The sequence below is a fragment of the Ostrea edulis genome, chromosome 6, assembly GCF_947568905.1.
Source record: "Ostrea edulis chromosome 6, xbOstEdul1.1, whole genome shotgun sequence".
NCBI classification, from domain to species: Eukaryota; Metazoa; Mollusca; class Bivalvia; order Ostreida; family Ostreidae; genus Ostrea; species Ostrea edulis.
Window position 1 is genome coordinate 89,612,218 of NC_079169.1, and position 24,639 is coordinate 89,636,856.

General features: G+C 34.1%; 2 protein-coding genes and 1 long non-coding RNA gene across 8 annotated transcripts in view; 2 read left to right on the plus strand and 1 right to left on the minus strand.

The window, feature by feature from the left end:
- The window catches only part of LOC125645949 (protein lin-9 homolog), a 30,719-nt gene extending 29,287 nt beyond the window's left edge, over positions 1-1,432 (plus strand). For all 6 annotated transcript variants that reach the window (XM_048871972.2, XM_048871974.2, XM_048871971.2 and 3 more), the window contains one exon: positions 812-1,432. In XM_048871972.2, coding sequence (XP_048727929.2) covers positions 812-914 — 103 coding nt within the window. In that variant the 3' untranslated portion in view covers positions 915-1,432. The remainder of the gene's footprint in view (positions 1-811) is intronic.
- A 3,281-nt stretch (positions 1,433-4,713) lies between these two features.
- Positions 4,714-24,639, minus strand: LOC125645950 (uncharacterized). The gene is made up of 10 exons (XM_048871975.2): positions 24,406-24,639; positions 22,862-23,013; positions 19,390-19,529; positions 13,274-13,392; positions 12,837-12,972; positions 12,491-12,570; positions 12,140-12,286; positions 10,804-10,912; positions 8,337-8,393; positions 4,714-5,786 (listed from the first exon to the last, which is right to left on the minus strand). The coding sequence occupies exons 1-10, from the start codon at positions 24,637-24,639 to the stop codon at positions 5,437-5,439; spliced, it is 1,524 nt and encodes a 507-aa protein (XP_048727932.2). The 3' UTR covers positions 4,714-5,436.
- Positions 14,035-19,326, plus strand: LOC130047458 (uncharacterized). Its single transcript, XR_008796344.1, has 3 exons — positions 14,035-15,001; positions 15,821-15,873; positions 16,493-19,326. It is a non-coding gene; the product is annotated as an uncharacterized LOC130047458 (long non-coding RNA).

Below are 24,639 nucleotides of genomic sequence, written 5' to 3' on the forward strand. Positions count from 1 at the left end.
ATGAGACAGAAAATTTGCAGATTTTTTCTCCATAATTTTTTGGCTGTAAATTATTTAAGAAAATAATTCCATTGTACTGTATGTAGTCATTTTTAAGAGTTTAAAATGTATTATAAATGAAAATGATTGATATTTCAAAAACACACTCAGCACTAAAAAAATCAACTATTTTGGAGTAATATAACCTGATATTTTTCAACTGTGTGTAGGCATTTATAAATGCACAGTAAATAGCATTTTTGTAGAGAGAGAGAGAAATTGTTAAATTCCAGTAATTTTATTTGCATAAAAATCATTATCTCTACAAAGATCTCCTCAGCCACTGAATTTCAATGTTCAATATTCTACACTACACCAAAATGCACTTGAATAGGTGTAAACTGACTGCACTGGGTGTACAATGGTGTCGACAAATCAAACATGCTGAGTACAGAAAAATCAAGCACACCCAGTATTACTACACATTTCTTTTTACATCTACTTCATCTCAACACTGGGCACATTTTTTTTCCTGATGACCCCAAAGTAGTCAATTACTGTATTTTATGGAGGATGGTAACCATGGCTTCACACTTAATTCCTGCAGGGTTGGCATGGTAATCATGGCTTCACACTTAATTCCTGCAGGGTTGGCATGGTAACCATGGCTTCACATTTAATTCCTGCAGGGTTGGTATGGCACCCCTATGTTCAAAAGCACATATTTTGAAAATGGTCATATGCAATTTACAAGCAGATGAATAGTGGTGAGACGAGCTGGTTTGGAGGCTTATGGGTGTGTCTTGTTAATAATTGACTTTTCTATCTGCAGTGCATTCCAGAATAATGTGGAGATCCACATAAATCACATCCAGAGTGGCCTGAGTCAAATGGGAAACCTTCACGCCTTCTCTACCTCCACATACAAGGTGTGATGAAGTCAAGGGTCAAGGACAAGTGGAGTTATATCTGGAAGTGACAGTAAATTAAACTGTTGAGCCATTACTCGCTAGTGTTGCAGCCACACAGCGTTCAGCACCAGCTAGAAGAGTCTATTTTGGTTTAGCCAATCATTCTTGATTATGTGAAGACAATAGTCAGAAATAGAATTCTAAACCACATTAGTATCAACTGGGAACTATAAAATTGTGTTGGTGTACTATTATTAAAGATTAGATCATATTTTCTGTATATACATATGCACCTGGGATCTGAGATTTGGGGGCATGCTTGAACTATTTCATGGTACAGTGTGCTGTGAATTTGACCTGCTGCAAGCACCACATTGGAAACCGATATTGCTACAATCTGTGAATTATGAAAGTGAATTACTCAAAGCATGATTTGTGAAGACCATATTTATATTGAATAGGGCAGAGTGGTTACATGTATGTAAGGTATTCTACTGGTACTTTGAATTGGCATGTAAATGATTAAATGTTTTATAAAAATGCATGATTGTTAAGTTTTCTATATTCTTAATATCTTTGAACAGATATTGAAAGTAAAAGTTGACCATGAGGGGTAGGCAAGAATTTAAAACTACGGTCCACTATGAGGTAATTGAGAACAGTGCACAGGCTATCAATGATGTCTGTCCATCCGTCTGTTCGGGGTGTTCTCTTTATAATATTTCCCTTTCACATATCATGCTGAAACTTGCTGTGTAGCTTCTTTGTGGGTCACTCTAGATCATACTGCAATTTTGATCCATTTCTACCTTTTTGCCAGGAGTTTTGCCCCTTTATTTGGAAATTATTATATGGAGGGTACATAATTTGTCCGCCCTACTCCTCCCACAGTTTTCAAGTAAGAGCCTTCTTATTTTGTGGAGTATTTGTATGGGTATTGAAAATGTGCATGTGGGATGGATTTTGATTTTCTAGAATTTTTGAGAAAATTACAAGTTGAACTTAGTCTATTTGGAAATTAATATTCTATGGAGGGTACATAATTTGTCCGCCCTATTCCTCCCACAGTTTTCAAGTGAGGACCTTATTTTGTGGAGTGTTTGTATGGGTATTGAAGATGTGCATGTAGGATGGATTTTGATTTTCTACAATTTTGGAGAAAATTACAGGTTGTTGAACTTAGTCGATTTGGAAATTAATATTCTATGGAGGGTACATAATTTGTCCGCCCAACTCCTCCCACAGTTTTCAAATGAGGACCATCTTATTTTGTGGAGTGTTTGTATGGGTATTGAAGATGTGCATCTAGGAAAGGATTTTGATTTTTTTCCATTTTTGAAAAAATTACAGGTTGTTGAACTTGGTCCATTTTGAGGAAATCTCGATTTTTAAGCTAAGACCCTTTGTTCATATGAAAGTTTGTCACAGCCTAATGATGGCTGATACTACCTGAAGCAAAGTTATACAAATTATAGCACAAGAAAAACACCCTATGTAAGCATTTCACAGGCGTATTATGTACCGTTTGTGGTACTCTTGTTAAAATGTCTTCCTGTAAACAATTTATTTACAAGGTATATCATGCCACCATCTTCGTTTTCTTTTTTAGCTCACCTGAGCTGAAAGCTCGAGTGAGCTTTTCTGATCATTTGTTGTCCATCGTCTGTCTGTACACCTGTAAACTTTTTACATTTGCGACAAATTTTTACTGGGCAAATTTCAGCCAAAACTTGGCAAAAAGCACCCTTGGGTAAAGGGCTTTCAAGTTTGCTCAAAGGGGAGATAATCACAAAAATAGGGTGGGGTCATTTAAAACTCTTCTCAAGAACCACTGGGCCAGAAGATCTGAAATTTACATGAAAGCTGCCTGGAATAGTGAAGATTAAAGTTTTTTAAATCATGACCTCCGGGGATAGGATGGGGCCACAATAGGGAATCAAAGTTTTACATAAATATATAGGGAAAATCTCAAGAACCACTGGACTAGGAAAGTACAAATTTACATGAAAGTTTCCTGACATAGTGCAGATTCAAATTTATTAAACCATGGTCCCCAGGGGTAGGATGGGGCCACAATAGGGAATCAAAATTTTACATACAAATATATAGGGAAAATCATTTAAAATCTTCTGAAGAAGCACTGGGCCAGAAAAGTTGACATTTATATGAAAGCTTCCTGACATAGTGCAGATCCAAGTTGTTGTTTTTTTTTTTAAATCATGACCCCTGGGGGTAGGATGGGGCCACAATAGGGGATCAAAGTTTTACATACAAATATATAGAGAAAATCTTGAGAACCATTTGACCAAAGAAGTTTACATTTACATGAAAACTTCCTGACATAGTGCAGATTCATGTTTGTAAAAACCATGGCCCCCTGGAGTAGGTTGGAGCCACAATAGGGAATCAAAATTTTACATACAAATATATAGGGAATATCATTAAAAATCTTCTGATGAAGAAGCACTTGGCCAGAAAAGTTGACATTTACATGAAAGCTTCCTGACATAGTGCAGATCCAAGGTTGTTTTTTTTTTAAATCATGACCCCTGGGGGTAGGATGGGGCCACAATAGGGATCAAAGTTTTACATGCAAATATATAGAGAAAATCTCTTTAAAAAAATTTGTGTGAGTAAATGTTTATTGGGTTAGGATTTTACAAACCCCTACATTCCAACCTAACCAGTGGACATGGGGTAGTTTATAGGTAAAACATTATGTATACAACAAGTACTCACATAAAGAAAGCGGCAAAGAGGACAGAACAGTATGAAAAAAAAGTGCTACGTAATCCTTATACAAAAAGTAGGCCAAGGTTTAAAGGTATAGGACTAATATAATGACAGTCTTTGTATGTAGTTTACTAAATTGTGTACTTGACAATATTCATAAATATCTCATCATGAATTCATAGAATTGTATTCTAAGTTGCTCAATTAAGGTTATTTGATCCTCATGTGATGTCATAGGTTTTTGTAAAAATTTTATTAAATTAAACTTTGTGCATGATAGAAATATATCTTTCAGAGGAATTTTATTCACTGAATAGAATAAAAAATCTGGTAAACTATTGATACTGAAAAAGTTTATATTTTCCATAGATAATCAATTATTTATGATTTGAAAAATGTCAAGGGCAATAACTCCTATGTTGGTATTTCTTCTACTGCATGTCTATCATACATGATTTCCTTAATATCCACAATTAATTTATACATATTTATGAATTAGCAGTTTTTTTTAAACTGTTGACAGTTAGAATTTGTCATTTCAACAAGTTTTTATCTATTTCAATTATTCTGTGTAACGGAAATGTGTGATTTTCTGATGTTAACATATACTTCTTGTTTTTGTGTGTCTGAAATCTTTAAAAATGTGGCAACATACACATTTTCTTTGGTTATGAATTAAATCTAACTATATTGAGTTGAAATTAGTACAGTTTTTTCCACTTTCAACCATTAATATTGATAAGACACATGAGGATCGATCCACCTTAACTTTCATTTTTTTCAAAAAAAATTCAACATAGTTGTTTCTTTAATATAGCTAATTTCAATTCTATATTGTATACATTTGACAAAGTCACCTTAAAGCTATTTAACAAAAGTGTTTTGTTCTGACATCTACAACAATATACATGTAATATTTAAGGTGGTAATTAATAATGTTACTAATTTCATTCTCAGCACATCCAAGCTAGTTACAACATCAAAAGAAAACATGTTCCTGATCCATTCATATACATTCCTTTAAACTAGTTCACAATCATAAAAATAGATGTTCAATACTTTTCTCTTTGTTGGCTACAGAATGTACATAGATCTGAAACTGACTTGTGAATAATTTTTAAGAATGCGTTAGTAGTCAATATCCAATGGTTAACACAATATTGAAACCATTTTATTTTTCTTTCTTTAACTAATAAAAATACACACATTATAATATTTTGTCTGTGGCTGACTATGATAAAACGTTGATGAAATAATTTTGTAGTAAGGTTACTGCTAAATCTGTTGCAGCATTTACCAGAATGATAAGTTTTTCACACGGGTATGATGAACATTCAGATACATATAGCTTGATCGGGGAATTTTGAATTTTAGCTGTAGTTCTACTCGGTAGGAGTAATTTGCTGACATTTTAACTCTCGATTCTGATGAGATTGTACATGTTGCTATTTTTTCCTTTATGGCGGCCAGTGGCACAAAAATATGTCAAAAAAATTCACTCTTTAAAAGAGGTATAATTGATTTAGTATTCTGCTACTAGTATGTAGCTGTGTATATTCTGGAGACGGTATGATTGATTTACTATTCTGCCACTAGTATGTAGCTGTGTATATTCTGGAGACGGTATAATTGATTTAGTATTCTGCTTCCAGTATGTAGCTGTGTATATTCTGGAGACGGTATAATTGATTTACTATTCTGCCACTAGTATGTAGCTGTGTATATTCTGGAGACGGTATAATTGATCTACTATTCTGCTTCTAGTATGTAGCTGTGTATATTCTAGAGACGACTGCTTGTCAGAATAACGGAATCAGTATTTCCTTCTTGTCCTTAGGATAGACATCGCCACGTATGTTATATCTGTGGAGACAATCCAAAACACACAGCTTATTATGACTGCCATTCCGACATAACCCATATCCGCTGCACTCCGACGACTGTCGTCTGCACTCCGCAGTCGCCGGGCGTAGGAGGAAAGATTTTTCTGGGGTAAAAGCAATTTCTTTTTAATTTCATGCAATGATTCTTTGATGCTTTCCGTCGTAAGATGTTTGGAGTTGTTTACGCATATGCATGGTTTGCAGTTCACATAAACATTTGTAGTTCTGGGCGTGACCATGCTTGATGATAGCTCAGAAAATGTCGCTGTATCCGTGGTACCTAGAGACAAAATCAATATAGAAATACATTTCATTTTTGAAAATACATGAGGGTGTGAAGTGCGACCCTTCACGCCGGCATATATTATGAAGCGCGTAGGCATCTGCTTCATGATGCATGTATACCGGCATGAAGGGTATGAACTGACGCTTCACGCTGACATCGCTTTACGAAATGCATGCTGGTGTGAAGCGGCGCAGTTCATACCCTTATGCATTAGCGCGTCATGAAATGTTCGCCGCCGTTAAGCGGCGCGGTTCATAGCCTTATGTATTAGCGCGTCATGAAATGTACGCCACCGTTAAGCGTTGCAGTTCAGACTCCCGTATTTTCAGGCTGGCATACTCATTAGCGCTTCATGAAATGCATACTGGTGTTAATGGTCGCTGTTTGTACCCTCCTGTATTTTCAAAACTGAATTGTTATTATTTTATTTGTGTGTGTATTTACATTCCTCTCATTAATTACAACTTCGTACAAGTCTGGTGATCCAGGAAATTGCAGTAATTATAGAGGATTAAGTGTAACAAGTTGTCTTGGTAAACTTTTTAACAGATTACTCCAAACACGTCTTAATAATTATTTAGAATCTGGAGGATTATTAAGTCACTTTCAGGCAGGATTTAGGAAAGGATATCGTACAACAGATAACATTTTCATCCTAAAAACTTTAATGAACAAATACTTGTTTAAAAGAAAGAAGGAATTATTTTTATGCTTCGTTGATTTTTCAAAAGCTTTTGATACTGTATGGAGACCAGATCTTTTGTATAAAATTTTAAAAAAGGGAATTGGTGGAAATTTTTTCAATATTATAAAACATATGTACTCTACTACAAAATGTGCTGTAAGACAGGGAAATTTATGTAGTAACTTTTTTAATACTACATTAGGAGTTAAACAGGGGGACAATTTAAGTCCTACTTTATTTAATATTTTTGTTGATGACTTTGAAAATTACTTTGATAAAGTAGTAACTTATCCTATATCTTTAGGTGATATAACTTTTAATCACTTATTTTTTGCTGATGATCTTGTTTTATTATCAGAGTCAGCTGAAGGCCTCCAAAATTGTATAGACACTCTTTCAAAATATTGTATAGAATGGAAGTTGCATGTAAACTTAGAAAAAACAAAGGTTATGGTTTGTTCTACCAGGAAAACAAAGATCAATTATGGATTTTATTATAACAATTCTACTATAGATGTAACTGATAAGTACAAATATCTTGGTATAATTTTACAATCAAATGGCAATTTAAAACATGCCTGTGAGGATCTTGCTGCTAGAGCCAGAAAAGCTTACTTTGCCTTGAAGCGTAAACTACCTTTTGGCTCTGATCTCTCACCAAACTTGTGGTTAAAACTATATGAATCAATTATTGTCCCAATTTTAACATACTCCTCAGAAATTTGGATCTCTGACTTTAATGCAAACCCCAATAATTTTGATAAAACTCCTTTTGAAAAAATTCAGAATTTTATCTTGAAAAACATCTTAGGTGTACATAATAAAGCATCAAACTTGGCAACAAAAATGGAATTAGGTGTTCTCCCTATTCATGCCAAAATATACCAGCTTGCTATTAAATACTATTCTAGATTGGAAAATTTAGCAAAATCTAATGATAATCACAATGTTTTACTAAGGAATGCTTACTTGGAAGATGTACACTTGGCTAGTGAAAATAAAAAATGCTGGCAAACTTGTATAAAATCAATACAAAAGATGTTAAATGTTAACGTTGACACTGAATGTAAAATGTTTATTCCTAAACTTAAAAAATTCTTTGAAAATAAATTCTTTTCTGAACTTCAACATATTAACAACACTCAAAGTGGTAAGCTCTCATTTTATAGTACATTATTCAACCATGATGTTATGAAACTAGAAATCCAACCATATTTATGTCTTCCACTTCCTAAGAATTTAGTTTCTTATCTTACCAAATTAAGAATAAGTGCACATAAGTTGTATGTAGAAACAGGTCGATATTGTAATCCTGTCATTCCTAGAGAAAATAGATTTTGTTTTCATTGTCAAACTATTGTTGAAGATGAAAAACATTTTTTACTTGATTGTCCTGTGTATGAACATATTAGAAAAATGCATTCAAAACTACTAGATATTAATACCTTATTTTGTTTACTAAATCCACATAACCTTGTATCTACAAAACAAACCTGTCTATACATCAGAGACTGTTTTAATGTTAGAAATAAGTTTTCAACAGTTTGATATTTTGTAATGTATCAATATATATGTGTATCTATGTATGGCTAACAACACATTCTTATATAATGTGCTTTAGTGCCAATAAAGAATTGAATTGAATTGAAATTGAAATTTTATTTCTGTCGAAATTTTCAGCCGTTGAAATAGATGTACTATATTTATCCAGATTGATACACAAATCGTTCATAACTGCAACACGAGGAAATGGTCGTTATAACAATTCGTAAAGATATCAAATGGGGTGAAAGTAGAAAATTAAATATCCTATATCTGAACAGAATTCATACTTTGATTTCTGTAAGAATAAACCTCACTTGTTGGGTTCCATTCGCCAGTGATGACCATTTTTTGAGCACTGAAGAAATTTCCGCCTGTAAATGTAGTCAATAATGTAAACTTTTATTTGCGTGTATCAATTTTAGCCTCATTGAAATGAATGCCCAACTTTAAATTGGTGGACTTTTGTATGGCGACTTTTTTTCTGTGTGTGCACTCACCCAGGGAATCTACTCCAATAAAACATGGTACGAGACACCTACGTATTCTGGTGCTCAAAAGAAGAGGCAGTGTATTTAAAATATTCTTCCTTATAATAATAAGATAATCGATCTTGGAATTGAAATCATGACCACAGGGCTTTAATGGTTTTATGATATGGGGTTCAACAGCTATAGATGTATGTAGTAGTATTCTCCCGGGAACTGCAGGACTACAGATTGTGTCCAAGTAAACACGTGCTTCCTGGTGTAATATGTTCTATTTTGTTTTACGTCCCTTCGAGATTTTTTCATTCATTCTCAAACGTCACCAGCTTTAGGTGAAACACCACAAATTTAGACCTATGACGTCACCAGATGTAGGTGAACACCACAAATTTAGACCTATGTTTAGCGACCAGAGTCGTAACAGTGAGGGTTGTTTATCGTGCCAACGCCTGCCGCAACATGTGATCTTTATTTTTAAAGTTATATCTGAAAGAGCCACGATTCTCACTTCTAAATGCCTAGCGTATGTCGAAGGAGCATTTACTACTTATGTTTATGTCTAAGATGAAAAGGTGAAGATAACGAAGTGTGATCAATCTCATAACTCCCAAAAGGAATAGAAAATAGAGTTAGGCAAACGCGGGCCCCTGGATATACCAGAGTCTCGGAGGAGTAAGCATTCCCTGTCGACCGGTCACACCTGCCGTGACTCCTATATTCCGATCAGGTAAACAGAGTAATCCGTAGTCGGAATCTGTGCCAAGAACGGCCTAACAACTGGTATGAAACACGTCTGACAGCATTTGACCCAATGACAGGTTGTATGGGCAAACTAGATCTTTATAACGTCTGATGCGGCCATAGCACGAGCGGGGCTCGAACTCACGACCACCCCATTACAAAGCGAACACTCTACCAATGAGCTACCGCATCCGGACGCAATATAATGTAGATGTAATTGAAAGCACGGAGAACTAAGAGGAACATATCTTGTCCTAATGAAACATTCGGCTTAAAAATAGTTAGCAATTTGATGGACATTTTTTGCATTCGAATAAAATTCAGTTTATACAATAGCCCACTGCGCTCATTTCGTAGCTGAAAGAAAAGTTCGCGTCATAACGCGAAACGTTCGCGAACAAACCTGTAACTTTCGCGTTATAACATGAAACATTTGCGAATAAACGGGTAAATTTTGCGTTGTAACACGAAACGATCGAGAATAAAGGCGCAACCTTTGCGTTATAACACGGAACTTTAGCAAATAAACGCATAATTTTCGCGTTATAACGCGATATATTTTATATATGTATAAATATTGTTATGTAAAACAGGAACCCGAAATTGGTACAATGAAGAATAACTTTATAGGTGTTTACTCCTCCTAGGCACCTGATCCCAACGTTTGGTATGTTTGCCCAACTATCTATTTTGTATTGCTTATAGGAGTTATGAGATTGATCACTGTTCGTTATCTTCACCTTTCATGTATCTACACTTTTCAAAAGTTATGTCCCTTGGCTGCCATCTTTAGGGGGAAACCTACAGAATTCTCACAGGAACTCTTGTAACTTACTACTTTGTAACCTTATCATTTGATGTACTGTAATTTACTACAAAGTTTTTAAAACTTAGACCTCTCCCATGTGATAATTAATAACACATTATATTTTTCAATATTTAAGTACTATGGAATCAAAGGTCATTAAGATGATCTGCTTACATAAAGCAGTCAAATTATATTAAGAGATATGCATATACAAAAAACAAAAGACAGCTGGACAAGTTTATCGTTATTCTTCATTGTAATTAACAGATTCGTTATGCTATGTTTATAATATTGAGCGCATTTAACGGGAATGGTTTACTCAAGTCTTGTTTATGTTTACAAACAAACTGGTAAAATATTAATTTTGTAATTTAAAGCATCCGAATTTTGCAGACACTTGAATTGTGATATATGTCATAAATGTACATGTAAATCTTCAAAACTTTGTAAACAATAACATATATACACCAATCTTTGTTTACAGAAGAAATAATAAACTCTCTATAATGAGCTTGTGTCACTGGGGATAATTTGGAGTTCGCGTTTATAAGCAAATTGTACGCATTATAACATGTCTGGTGTAAACTTTCCACGTAAGAACGCGTTATATCACCAAAGTTACGCGTTTATTCGCGGAAGTTACGATAAAAAATTCAGCTCTACGAAAATGAGCTTAGGACTTTCGAAAGTTTACAAAAGTACAAGTGATTATGATAGTTACAATGAATACGATTTTATGTCTCCTACCTGTGGGAATCGGGATCACTATATTCGTTCTGAGTGGCTTTGTGATATCAAGATGATGAGAAAATCGTAAACAGTACACAGGGATCACAACGCTGACGTCATTCGTTTCCTAAAATTATATTTTAACAATGAGCCACATTGCTCACTTGAGCAGCAGTTCCTAGCAATAAACAAGCTCGAGCAAACCATCATTATACAAGCAGCTTGCTTCAGAAAACACTTTTCGAAGGCAACGACTATAAATTCATTCATTATCAAATTTGATTATTGAACTTGACTACAAATTCATTAATCATCATATGCTCTTGTAAAGGAGTATGCCCTTTCCTTTTAACAAATAATCTAATGATGCTTTGTGCCAAGTTTGCTTTCCTATACATTTGCATGTAAAACTGTGATCCCCTATTGTTGCCCCAATCTACCCCCAGGGGTCATGATTTTAACAAACTTGAATCTCCACTCTGTCAGGAAGCTTTCATGTATATGATCCCACTCTATTTTTACATTTTTGTGAAAATGTGCCCTTTGAAGGGGATATGGCCCTTCATTTGAACTTGAATCCCATTCACCCACAGATGATTTGTTCCAAGCTTGATTGAAATTGGCCCAGTGGTTCTGGAGAAGATTTCCCTATATATCTGCATGTAAAACTTTGATCCCCTACTGTGCCCCCACCCTACCCCCAGGGGTCATGATCTGAACAAATTTGAATATACTCTATATATATATCGGAAAGTTTTCAAGTAATTCTCCACTCTTCTGGCCGTGGTTCTTGAGAAGATTTTTAAAGATTTTCTTTTTATATTCGCATGTATAACTTTGATCCCCAACATACCCCTGGGAGGTCATGATTTCAACAAACTTGAATCTCCACTCTGTCAGGAAGCTTTCATGTAAATTTCAGCTTTTCTGGCCCAGTGGTTCTTGAAAAGATTTTTTAATGAATATTTTTGCATTTTGTGATTACGGTATCTCTCATTTGAAGGGACACGACCCTCCATTTCAACAAACTTGAATCCCCTTTACCTAAGGATGATTTGTGCCAAGTTTGGTTGAAATTGGCCCAGTAGTTCTGGAGAAGAAGATGAAAATGTAAAAAGTTTACGATGCCGACAGACAACGGACAAATTTCAATCAGAAAACCTCACATCAGCATGTGAGCTAAAAAGTTTAATTTTAGAGTCTTTGTGAATTAGAACATGTTTGGTTTATTAATGCTCACGATTGTACGCTGACACATACTATGTGAAATTAGTTATACACTGTACCATATTTTTTTTTACCAACATAACTGATGTCACACGATATAAGCAATGAATTGCTTCACAGAATTTACCTTAATTTTCTTGTAGAGTGAGCAATCGGGCCGAGGACTGTAATAGAGGACGCCATTGGCCTGGACGGTATGAGAAATTTCTATGCGAACTCCAGTGTTAATGTACAGGGGAAAGGCAGGGGTCAGGTCAGGTCTGAAATGACTGACCTTGAATAGTTTAAAACACACAAGTTTAGGGGGTTAGTTGTAAGGTTAATTACTTTTAAAGTATTTCGCTATTTAAATCATAAAAAAAATTCTCAATCATGAAAAATCTTAAACTGAAACTCACCCAAACCTCTAAGAAGAAAGAGTCTATCAATTCTTTAGAAAAAGAAAACGTGTGTATATATAAATAAGAACAAATCCTACCGGCCAGGTAGTGTTCTCCTTATCGATGTTGACTTCGTACTTATTATACGTAACGTCGTGAATCACGGAGGCCTCTACGCCTGTAAAAATATAGTACTGGTGAGAAATATATTTCAGATCTCTAGTTATGCATTTTACTAATGTATTTCATATCAGTAAGCGTTATGAACTTAAAGAAGAGGTAAACCATACACGATTTATATCTACATTTGCCAATGAAATGTACGAAAACAGAAATGTATCAGGTTCACCATAACTCAGCTCAAACACAACTCGAGCTAAAATGTCAATATTTTTCAGAGTACCCAAATACAGGGCTATTTCAGATCTGTAGAACATTTCATACCGTGTAGCAAGTATCCAGCGAAGGTATGTCGGGCAGTTGGGCACCTTAGCGCCGGAAACTGACGACACATGGGGCACTTGTCACCGTCGGCTAGGATTTCACTGTGGTATTGTCCGCAGTGACACGCCTCATTAAGCTACAATGTACCAGGGAAAAGACGAATAATTAAGAAACTACACTAAAATATAACCCCCCCCACCCCCACCCCCCCCCCACTCCTCTTTTTTAAAAAAAAAGTATTTGGTTGATTTTTTTATGACCAGGACCCGGGTGATTGTATGATACATGTAGGTCATTTTCCCCCTTTGTTTGCTCATTTCATTTACCATGTAAAATTTTCAAACAGTATCTATGTTGTCTCCTGAAACTTCCAGCTGATAATAAAAGCTTTTCTTGACATATTTGCAATATTCTTGTATTCAACATGACAACATTACCCCTATTGCCATGTGAGAATAGTTTCTGCTCTCACACTGTGTATGACAAGTCTGCAGGGGAAAATTCACACTCTGTGGCGCGTATGTTATATTGTAACACTCTGTGAAGACGAATGGTTCTGAAAAATAACAATGTATTTCATTCGAAAAATTACCATTATATGATAATTAATGGATCGATGTATCATTTTTTTAAAAATCAAATTTTAAGAAATTCACATGCATTTGGAAAGAACGATACCATTAATTTTTGCTTTAAATACTTCTCTTTATTTTTTTCATTTTTTACTAGAGATGCGGCATGTGGAGTTCATGTTTGGCTCATTGTTTCGAATCCTTTAGGAATTAGGAACCGCTCGTCTCATGTAAGAAATGACACAAAAAGTCATGTCTTCACAATTTCGTTCCTAGGGCAGAGGCGAATCCAGATATATTTTAAAGTGATGGGGTGCACCCCAAGTTTGTATCTTTTCCGCTCAAAAACGAGGGGGGGGGGACCCCAAAATGACAAAACATTAACTACCTTTCTTAAAAAAAATATTCAACCAAAAATGGGGAGAGGTTTGTAATCCTCGTAACACCCCCCCCCCCCTCCTCTAGATCCGCCACTAAAGGAAATACTCACCAGTTTCAACTTATTACATCTGTATCAGCGCCGATTAAATATTAACTACGTCACTAATCATTATATCTATATAAGCGCCGATTAAATATTACCGTCGTCACTAATTATTACATCTATATTAGCGCCGATTAAGTATTAAGAGGCCGTCCACGGAGATATCAGGCAGTAGCTATAATACGGCTGGCACATGCAATTCCCCAAAATTTTATTCATACCCAATAAAAGTTAAGGTCATACGCTAATTTTATCGTATGTAAAGTGAATTTCACAAAAAACATTGTTAGATGCCAAAACTTGGCCTATTTCATAAATTCGAGGACACTATATAATCTATAGAAAATGATCATTTTGTAAAGTTAAATAATACCCAATACAATAAAATTTGTCCAGAAAGTATAAACAATATTTGAAGGAAATTCCTTAATAATTAAGATGAAACAATAAAATTGCTGGGAAACAATGCTGTTGTTGAGCATTTACTGACAGAAGTAGCCAAAAAGCCAGTAATTTGAGTTACCTCCCTTGGCGTAAAAAATGTAAAATGATCCGAAACTTGCATAAATTGTAATTTTCGAAGAAAACAGTATTTATTTAGAACATTTTTCACTTATCTCGATTTTTTTATCAAGTGTAAACGTGGAATTAATTTTTTTTTTTAATTTGATGGTGAAAAATAAATATTCTGCCCGGACCTTATCAAAGTTTCGTGGGTAAACAGATATGGCTGACAAGTGATAGAAACGTGAAGTTTTTCTAGGAGTGGTCCTTATTTTAGGGACTTGTCAACCCTTAATAATTGTTCAAAAGACATAAGTGGATATTCAAGATATTTTAAAGTTGGAACTGCGTGTAATATTCTACCGAGATTGACCCCCTGCTGTACAGATCGGGGTACTTCGAATTCGACGTAAAAGTTTAACTGTTTAAACTATCGTGCACGGTGCAGATGCTTACTAGTATGCCGAGGTCATTGCGATTCTTTGGGGATTTACTGGAGGCAACCACCACCAAATGTTGTTATCTACTACACAAAGGAAAGTGTAAAACAGACAGAGCAGTAAACTTCAATGTTTCAAGGGAAATATTTGTTCCCGTTGGAAGTGGTAAGTATAAATGTCGAATTTTCTCTGTTATTTTTCTTTGAAAACTGTCTTTGATTGCTAGACAATTTTGATGCAAGTTCTCATGATGTGTCAATGCAAACAATTCATTTGATGAAATGATTCTTTTTAAAATAATAATGATTAAAATGATAAATCCCCACAGTAAAAAAACTATTAAATCAATCTGGGGGGGGGGGGGGGGTGTTAATGTAGGGATTTTTAAAATCTGTACTACAACACAATGTTTATCCACAAATCATTGAATTAAGAAACAATAGAATCACACAAAAACAAGATGAAAGTGGTGAAAAGTGTTTATTGTCCTGCAAGCTATGTTCATATCAGCATGCATGCATAAAAAATAATATATATTAAAATTATATCACATTACTTTTGACTGATTTTTTTTTACTAGCTACTTTTCACATGTGTTTGGTTTTTGGATTCCTAGATTTAATAACTATTAAAGGATGAATGAATCAGTGTGAGAGGGTAGTATATGTACATGTATGTATGTGACAAAAACCGAATAATAAATATAAAAAAAAATAATGATATATATTTATTCATGTAATTATGCAACTATAAGAACCATTATGTGTGTGGGGGTGGGGGTGGGGTGTGTGTTACAGGTTGATGTATATCATTAATTTCTCTAAATTTAAGCTGAATGGATTATAAAATTCAGATGGTTTAACATGACACAAAATCTGATGATTTATTTGCATGCACACAGGTACTAAAGTGTATTAGTGTGACATACATGTATATACCAATTACCAAAGCTCGATAATGAATACAACGCCCATTTCATTACAGATTTGGAAAATAGTTATAGTCAAAAACTGCAAGCCAATTATCAGACTGTATCAGTGAGTATATTTATTTATTTCAATCAAAAGATTTTAAATTCAGAACATGGTACATCTGACCTTGTCATATTGTCATAATTCATAAATTATGTAAGTTTAGAACTATTACAGATATGAGCTTAATTCCACATTTGACATGTATATTTCTTGAGACAAATCCTGACCAAAGGCATCCAATGTTATGATGTCACAATCCTTTTGTTTTAACTCACTTGACAGACATACATGTAGAATATAAAAACTTTAACTTTGACAATAACATAAGAATGGTTAGAGATGGGGGTTGGATATTTCAGAAATGTGTGTTCCTTCATGTCATATGATAGTAACATTTTTACCTTACGACCTTGACCCTTCATATTGAAGTTTTATGTGATGTCACCATGCCACACACAACACATACATGCATTTTTAATTCATGACTGTTATCAAAGATTTTAACCCACTCGACAAGTTTTAAACTCTCTTCAGACAATTCTTGTTTAGATAATTTCAAATACTAGCTCGTATATATATACATATATATATAAGTCAGAGGTGATGTTTTGAAATCAGAATGTGGTTTAATTTTTGAATCAATGAATATATAGTTGTTTTTTTTTTTGTTTTTTTTTTTTAGCTCACCTGAGCTGAAAGCTAAAGAGGCTAAAGAATTAGGGTATGGAGGCGATCAAAGTATGATGTGGGAATATACAGGAAATTAAAACAAATTCTTTTCAAGGTTAGCAGGGCCACACTAAATCCTTTCAAACTGCAAATGTTCCTAATTTGTGTTGATTCATTTTTCATTTCTATGCACCCATGACTAAAGTCGGGGGGGGGGGGGGGGGGAATATCTGTCTGGAACTTGCTCATGTTAGTAATAAGGCTCTCATATTTTTATTCCTTATAATAAGACATTTCTTTTGATATCAATTTTTTTTTACTTTTGTGCTTGGCCTACTTTTAACAAAATATAACCTACAGTAGGCAATTCTCCTGAACTATATATAAGGTAGTCTAGCCTTTTATGTTTAGTATTTAGATATCTTATGGCAAGAACTTTCATTTGATACCATGCTGTTTGATATTGTGACCTTGGTTTTGAAGTTTAACCCAGATTTTATTATATTGATATTTTACATAAAGATATACAAAATGTGTATATTCTTTATTACCAGACTTTTAATTTAGTACCTGACCTTAGTCTTTAAAATAGCATGATTTTCAAAAACTTTAAATTGGTATATAGTTTCTCAGCCACTTTGGATTGGGCTTTGATATAGATTTCACATATTATAGATTAATACTAATGAAAAGAGCTTTACTTTTGAACTTCTGACTTTGACCATGTTGACCTACTTTTGAAAAACATTCATTATTACCAGATCTGTTATATCTTGAGGGATAAGGTATTGGGTTAGTTTGTTTCACATGAAATGCCTAATGACCAGAATTTATTTTATATCATGACCTTTTACCTTGTGACTATATCAAACATATGATCTTGACTTTCTTAGTGCATTGCTTACAGTGCTATTTAAACATGTTCATCATTTTATTTCCATTAATTTACACAACTGTTGTTATTTAGATCTCACCTGAGTCCAAGATAGGAAGAGGCTTTGGAGAGAACACAGAATTACTACAGACAAAAGACTTGTGAAGTTATAAGGGGAATTGCAGAACTCATAGCTCCACTTCAATCTAGATATGTTGACAGTTATTTCACAGAAACACTTTGCAGCTGACAAAGATAATCAAATGATGACCACTACTTAACTCTATGGTTGCAGCATATTTCAATTTTTGAAGTGACAAATTTTATTCCTGTTTGTGAACCAATATTCAAAAGAAACACTGCTATGGCATTAGACATAAATTAGAAGAGATTGGTGGGGTGGCAAAATAAGATTCCATACTGTGAAATGTATCAATTGTTAATATACATGTATCAATATAAATTCAGTGCCAATTTTCATAATTTCTAGGGGAAAAGTTTGTTTGTAACAAATGTCAGAAATATGCACTAGCTCTTACTTTGCAAACCATGCTACTAAGTACCAGGCATTAAGACATGATTTGTTTATTGTCATTTGTTAAACAGAGACAGAGACAGTGATTTGAAGGGAGGGGGGGGGGGGGGTCCAGAAAAATGATCTAAAATCTGCATTAGGTCATATCCGATGAATTGATAAAGTAAATATGTTTATTATTGATTGCTAGTTACATGTAACCTTTTATGCATCAGTTGAAGATACTTTATGAACATTTTCTGTCACTGGGTAAAATTCAACAAGCATTTTGTGTATCTGGAAGTGGTCAATATATATTTCAACATCAGAGTAAACATGCATTAAAGCAAGTCTGCCAATCTGATGTAGGCAGAAAATGGAATATGGCATGTTATTTCATGAATGCAAAGGGAAATGCTTTACAAGAGAGTCAAAAAATTTCTGGTTAATGCTAAATAACTATCTAGATGTCCCAGAGAAAAGGAGAGGGTGTTTTCTACCCCTCCACCCCAACCCCCTCGGGATCTGCCAATGTCAAGTTTGTAATGTGAGTGAATGAATTTAGATTCTTCATGATAGGCAATTTATTAAAATTTGTTTTACTGATAATTTTAACTTCATATATGTGTGTTAATTAATTGACTATTATCTCAAATCCTGTGTCAGAAATGACCTCTAAAAATCAACATTGTAAAATTTTATACAATGAATTACATAGGCATTTTTTTGCCTTTATTATATAGAATGTATACAAAGACATGAAATTCATTTCTGAATGTTCATATGTTCTAGTAATTTTTCATGAATTTTAATCATTTAATCATTGATTTGTTATATCTACTTCATATTTATTTCTATTTATGTAGTTCAACAATCTTCATTTAAGTAGTTGACCTTTTTGCACTTATTGAAAATTTTGAGATTTCAGTTCAACTTTTCACCATCAAACCTTGCTTTTCCCACTGAATTTATTTTTGTAACTTGAAATACACCTCTTAAAGTTTCTGGTTATACATAATCTATTTCTTTTGAGACATTGTATTGGGTTTTGTGAGATCTTATATTTTGATCATTATTTTGTAAAATATATTGGTGTGAAATATGTGCAATTTTAACAATTAATAAATTCATTCATTGGATGAATATACACACAAAAACCCTCTTAGTTATTGCATATAGTGTATATCTAACATATAAAATATTGCTTTTCTCTATTTTTTAGTTATATGACATTTTAGAGCTGTTCAAACATAGCACTTTTTTCCAATATTTCGTGACCTTTTTGCACCGAAAATTATCTCAAAGTTGTTTTTCCATGTCGAACCCAAACTAAACATGATAGAAACTTTTTATTTGGCAAATTTCATATTGGGGTCAGTAGGAACCTGTGCACAAAGTTTCATGAAAATCTGAGAGATAGCATGTGCCGACCTCTGCCTGATATCATAATGGACACCCTCTTAATTACACCACAAACATATTCTCACAATTTGCTCAATCTTCACTGATCTATTGTACACACCTCTGGCCATTTCATACGGTCTACTTTTGTTTCTAGAGAAGAAGAGCTTCGGATAATTTGATTTGTTCACCACGTCAAATCCCTCAAATATGGCAAACCATGTGCCATTTTTATCCTTCGCTTGTTGCCAATAATATGAACTACAAAATAAGAAGAATCTGCATTTTATTTGCTGAGTACGAATAACGTCACCCCCCCCCCCCTCCCCCTTTGCCCTTTATGCAATTTCCAATATTTATATATCCATATAGTTTTTAACTATCTATCCATATAGTTTTTATCTATCTATCTATAGAGTTTTTATCTATCCATACAGATTTTATCTATCTATCCATATAGGTTTTATCTATCTATCCATGTAGTTTTATCTATTTATATAATTTTTATCTATCTATCCATATAGTTTTTATCTATCTATCATTTAATTTTACATGTTTACACGCCTGTTCATTGGTTGATCTATCATATGAATATCGTATACCCCGAAAAATAAAATAATAAATGGCCGGAACTACTTTCCATTGGAATGTTGGGGATTCCACTGAATGGTCCATTTATAGATCTATTTATAGATTGGGAATCCCGAAAAGAACAACTTAACAACTCTGTCGATCCAAATAAATTCATTCTACAAAAACATTAACATATTAAAAATAAATTATAAATAAACAATTATACAAAATAAAATAAATATGACTATTTGAAGGAAAAACATAACACACGCGCGTACACGTCTGCTTATGCAATTTCTGAAAATGGATTCAAAGGGAGGAAATTTCGATATTGGTACTTTCGATGATATTTTTCAAACCCTTAACGATGATGGTTTTGAACTCCGACATAATATGTTCGTGAGTGGGTCCGTACGCAGTTATAACAGGGATTTCAGTGACCATCAAAAGCAATGCCTTAGTAATTTACTAGCAAAACTTGCAAGACCCTCTGCAACACTCACTCATCCCTCTGGAAACCGTAGAAACCCTAAAGAGAACCCTACTTGCCTGGTCTCTGATCGCATGACACATCATGCGTAGCTCGCGAAGCTCAGTGGAAGTATTTATGCCCATTTCTCATATATTTCTACTTTATTGATAAAATTGCCGACTCCTGTGGTTCCACTCAACAAAGTTCCAGCAATTTTCTATCCACAGGATTCATCTCTAACTCATCCTTTCAAAGCTGCACCTTTCAGTTCACAGGGAACGCGTTTGTGAGTCGAAAGTAAACAGTTCGTGAAAGCCGCCATTTACGATTTTCAGTTGATGTCTTCATAAATTACTACGCCAATTTCGAAGTGTCATATAATGTAGTTCAAAAATAAATCTTTAATTGAACTCAAATCATATCATGTTTTATCATTCAAACTCAATGCTTTACATATTTAAATGATAAGGAATGAATATATTATCTTTTCGATGGATGGAGGGATTCCACGAAAAAAAGACGGAAAACTTTGCATCATGCGCTACGCGCAATGATGCAGTTTTCCGTCTTTTTTATTCGTGGATCCCTCCATCCACCGAAAAGATTATATATTCATTCCTTAAATCCATACACATTTTTTATCTATCTATCCATACATTTTTTTTTTTAATTTACATGAAGGATTTAACGACTTAACAAATAATGAAGCGAAACTCAAATGATTGAAGGTATCTTTAACTATTTGATGATATCATCAATTCAATTATTGCACGCATTAATTAATTTGATGCGTGCATTAATTCAATTGATAAGAGCAATAATTGCGGGCATCAATTCGATTATTGATTCAATTGATTGTCAATTCAATTGATGCGCGGATCAATGTAGTGGAATTATTGCTAGCAAAATCTAGATGCTTGGTATAAAGGATTTGATGATCTCTTTAATTCAGTTGAAGATATCTTTTTTAAATTTATTATTTACAACGCTTAAAAATTGCGTAAGGAATTAATGCAGGTATCAGTTCTATTAATTCAATTTTTAAAAAGATCGTAAATTCAATTCTGGATATTTTGAACTGAAGGTATATCTCATTATTTAGTCTCTCTCTCCCCCCCCCTCTCTCTCTCTCTCTCTCTCTAAGAATTATTGCGCGCATCAATTGAATCAATGATATCATTTATGCAATTGACGATGACAATAATTCAATTATTGCGCGTATTAATTGAATTGATGCGCGTTATATTTCAATTGAAGAGAGTGATAATTCAATTAGCGTTGTACATAGTTCATACCCTCATGTATTTCCTTTATACGATTAAAACTTTCTGTTCAGTCGGAATTCCCAGATGTTAAAATAGACGGACTATATTTATTGGTATTCATACGCGCAATGTTTACAACTGCAAAGGCATTCATGAGGATGTTGTAGTGATTGATTGTTTTACTGTTTTCCGCCACACTCAACATTTTTTCGGTTATCTGGTGGCGCCCAGTTTTTATTGGTGGAAGAGAGAACCCAGATACAATGTACCTGGGAAGAGACCACCGACTTCCCGAAAGTAAATTGGGAAACTTCCTCACTTACCTGTTGTAATGGATGTCGTTACAATGTGTAAAGATAACAAAGGCAATAGCATCAGAAATGTAAATATAAAGATAACAAAGGCAATAGCATCAGAAATGTAAATATAAAGATAACAAAGGCAATAGCATCAGAAATGTAAATATAAAGATAACAAAGGCAATAGCATCAGAAATGTAAATATAAAGATAACAAAGGCAATAGTATCAGAAATGTAAACATAAAGATATATGAATGTCCGAATGCTCCTTGTTCACGCAAAGTTATACTTTTGTCGATATGCAGATTATCTGTGTGAACGAGCTGCATCTTGTAATTTTTATATAGTAAATAGTATATATACAATATCACTATTGTCATACGTATGTGTCACTATTGCTATGCCATGTCATTACTATCATTATTGTTATTTGTTTTACATATGGGCGATAACCATTACTTGTTGATGTGTTGCGCCAATAAAGAATTTGAATTAAGATGTTAACATAATGTTTTTTATGCAGTAAAGAAGATTGGTATAATGACATCTGTGAATTAATCCGAAACTAACTCAAAAGAAATGTACGTCATTATATGTCAATTAATCCGAAACTAACTCAAAAGATAGATTGATTGTATCTTGTTTAACGTCTCTCTGGAGAATTTTTCACTCATATGGAGACATCACCAAGACCGGTGAAGGGCTTCAAATTCAGGTCTTTGCTCAGCCATTGAGCAGTGAGGGTTCTTTAGCGTGTCTCACCTACTGTGACACGGGACATCCGTTTTTAAGGTCATCTCCGAGGACCCGTGACATTCACACCTGATGCCGAGCGTTTGGCGATGGAACTGTCACTACCTGTTTTAACGACTTGGGTCTGTCGCGACCGGGATTCGAACCCCGGCCTTCCGCATGCGGTACACTCTTAACTTCTAGAGCACCGCAGCGAAGAAATGTACATTTGTACGTCATTATAGTTTTACTTTTTGTGGATCTGGAAACCAGGTGACGGATGGATTTCATGTGAGGAGGTCCACTGGGCACTTAAAAAATCAAAGGGAGGAAATAGAAGTGGCTGCTCGTGTTTAATCCAGAAAAGCACGTCTCCATACAGATTCAAAAATCTTACAGTAAGCTGAAAAAGAAAAAGAAAAACAGAACATACAAATTGTTTCAATTAAGAAAAAAATTCATTTTTGAAAATACACGCAGGCATGAACTGCGATGCTATCGCTTTATTAAAATTATGCCGGTATAAACCTCCTGCATTTTCATAATGTATATTTACATTCTACTATCATTATTATATGGCAAGGCCTTTTACGATTTATTCGTAAAATAAGATATCTCTTTAAATAAGAGAGATATCTCTTTACACTAGAGAGATATTTCTATTGGTTGTAGATATATCTTTGTAAGTTAGATATCTTTTTACGCTAGGGAGATACCTCTTTAACCAAAAGAGATATCTCTTCAAACAAAAGAGGTATCTCTTTTACGCTAGGAGATATCTGTCGAAGAGAAAGAGATATCCCTCTAGCGTAAAGAGATACCTTTCTATCAATGTAAAAAGAGATATCTCTTTAAGTTAAAGAGATATCTCTTTAAATTAAACAGATTTCCCTCTCCCCCGGTGATCATAATGATTTCTCCCTGTTGCATCGCCATTAATATGATGTAACCCGATTTTTTTAACCAATCAAAATACTTCTTGTGTAAAAATGACGGAACAGGTTCAAGAGGTGCTTGGGGTAACATTATCGAGTTGTTGAGAGGCTATAAATGTAAATCCAGTCTAGCTCACATATTTTATCAGTTTATTGTGTTTGTTTTTTGTTACCTGTATACACTTCACATGCGGTAAACGTAAAATCTTTGTTCAGGACTGCAGCCATCATGGTAAGATTTGCTTTGGCGGGCTTCCGGTTTAGAGAGAATTCTTTTAAGTATTCAAACTAATACAAAATATTGGAAAGAGATATATCTTTCTCTTTGAGAGATATCTCTTTTTCAACGATTAAAGAGATATCTCTTATACTTTGAAAGATATCTCTCTAGGAATTCTTAGAGAGAGATATCTTTAAGTGAATGAGATATCCCCCAGATTTAAAGAGATATCTCTTTAAGTGAAAGAGATGTCTCTCAAAGTGAAAGAGATATCTCTAAAAGTAAAAGAGATATCTCAAAAAATGAAAGAGAAATATTTCTAAGTGAAAGAGATATTTCTTTTTTAGATAGATATTTCTTAAAATTAAGAGATGTCTCTCATTTTAAAGAGATATCTCTTTAAGATAAGAGATGTCTCTTTAATTTAAAGAGATATCTTATTTTTCAAATAAATAGTAAAAGGGCTTGCCATAATCGTAAGGAGCGCTTACAGCATGATTATCTATTTGTTTCATAATCACCGGATGGATTAGTCAAGAAAAAATAATTACATGTACTTGATATTTAAACCCTCTATTAACATTGTTTTCTTATTTCACAAATGATCCTACAGATGCTAATTTTTACTTTTATACCTTACCCTTTCTGGAACATTTCGGGAGATTTTCTTCAGTAAATCGCTTTTGTAATTTTTCTTTAATATCTTTGGGATACTGCTGTAGTTTAGAGGGTTGTCATAATTATCGTCCGATAGAAAGCTCCCCATAGTGACCCCATCCCCTGCCTGTTTCACTAAGAGAATGGCTTCATCATCTGTTACGCTGAACTGTGCTTCTGTGCTGCTTAAATCTGAAAATGTAGAGAACGCTTTCAT

What these genes read in the sequence shown, in the direction of transcription:
- LOC125645950 (XM_048871975.2), bottom strand. Translation starts at nt 24,639, where the DNA reads ATGAAAGCGTTCTCTACATTTTCAGATTTAAGCAGCACAGAAGCACAG. An exon ending in CGCTGGATACTTGCTACACG is followed by an intron (nt 12,571 to 12,836) that starts GTATGAAATGTT and finishes ATATTTTTACAG; the next exon opens with GCGTAGAGGCCTCCGTGATT. An exon ending in AGTGATCCCGATTCCCACAG is followed by an intron (nt 8,394 to 10,803) that starts GTAGGAGACATA and finishes CTACATTTACAG; the next exon opens with GCGGAAATTTCTTCAGTGCT.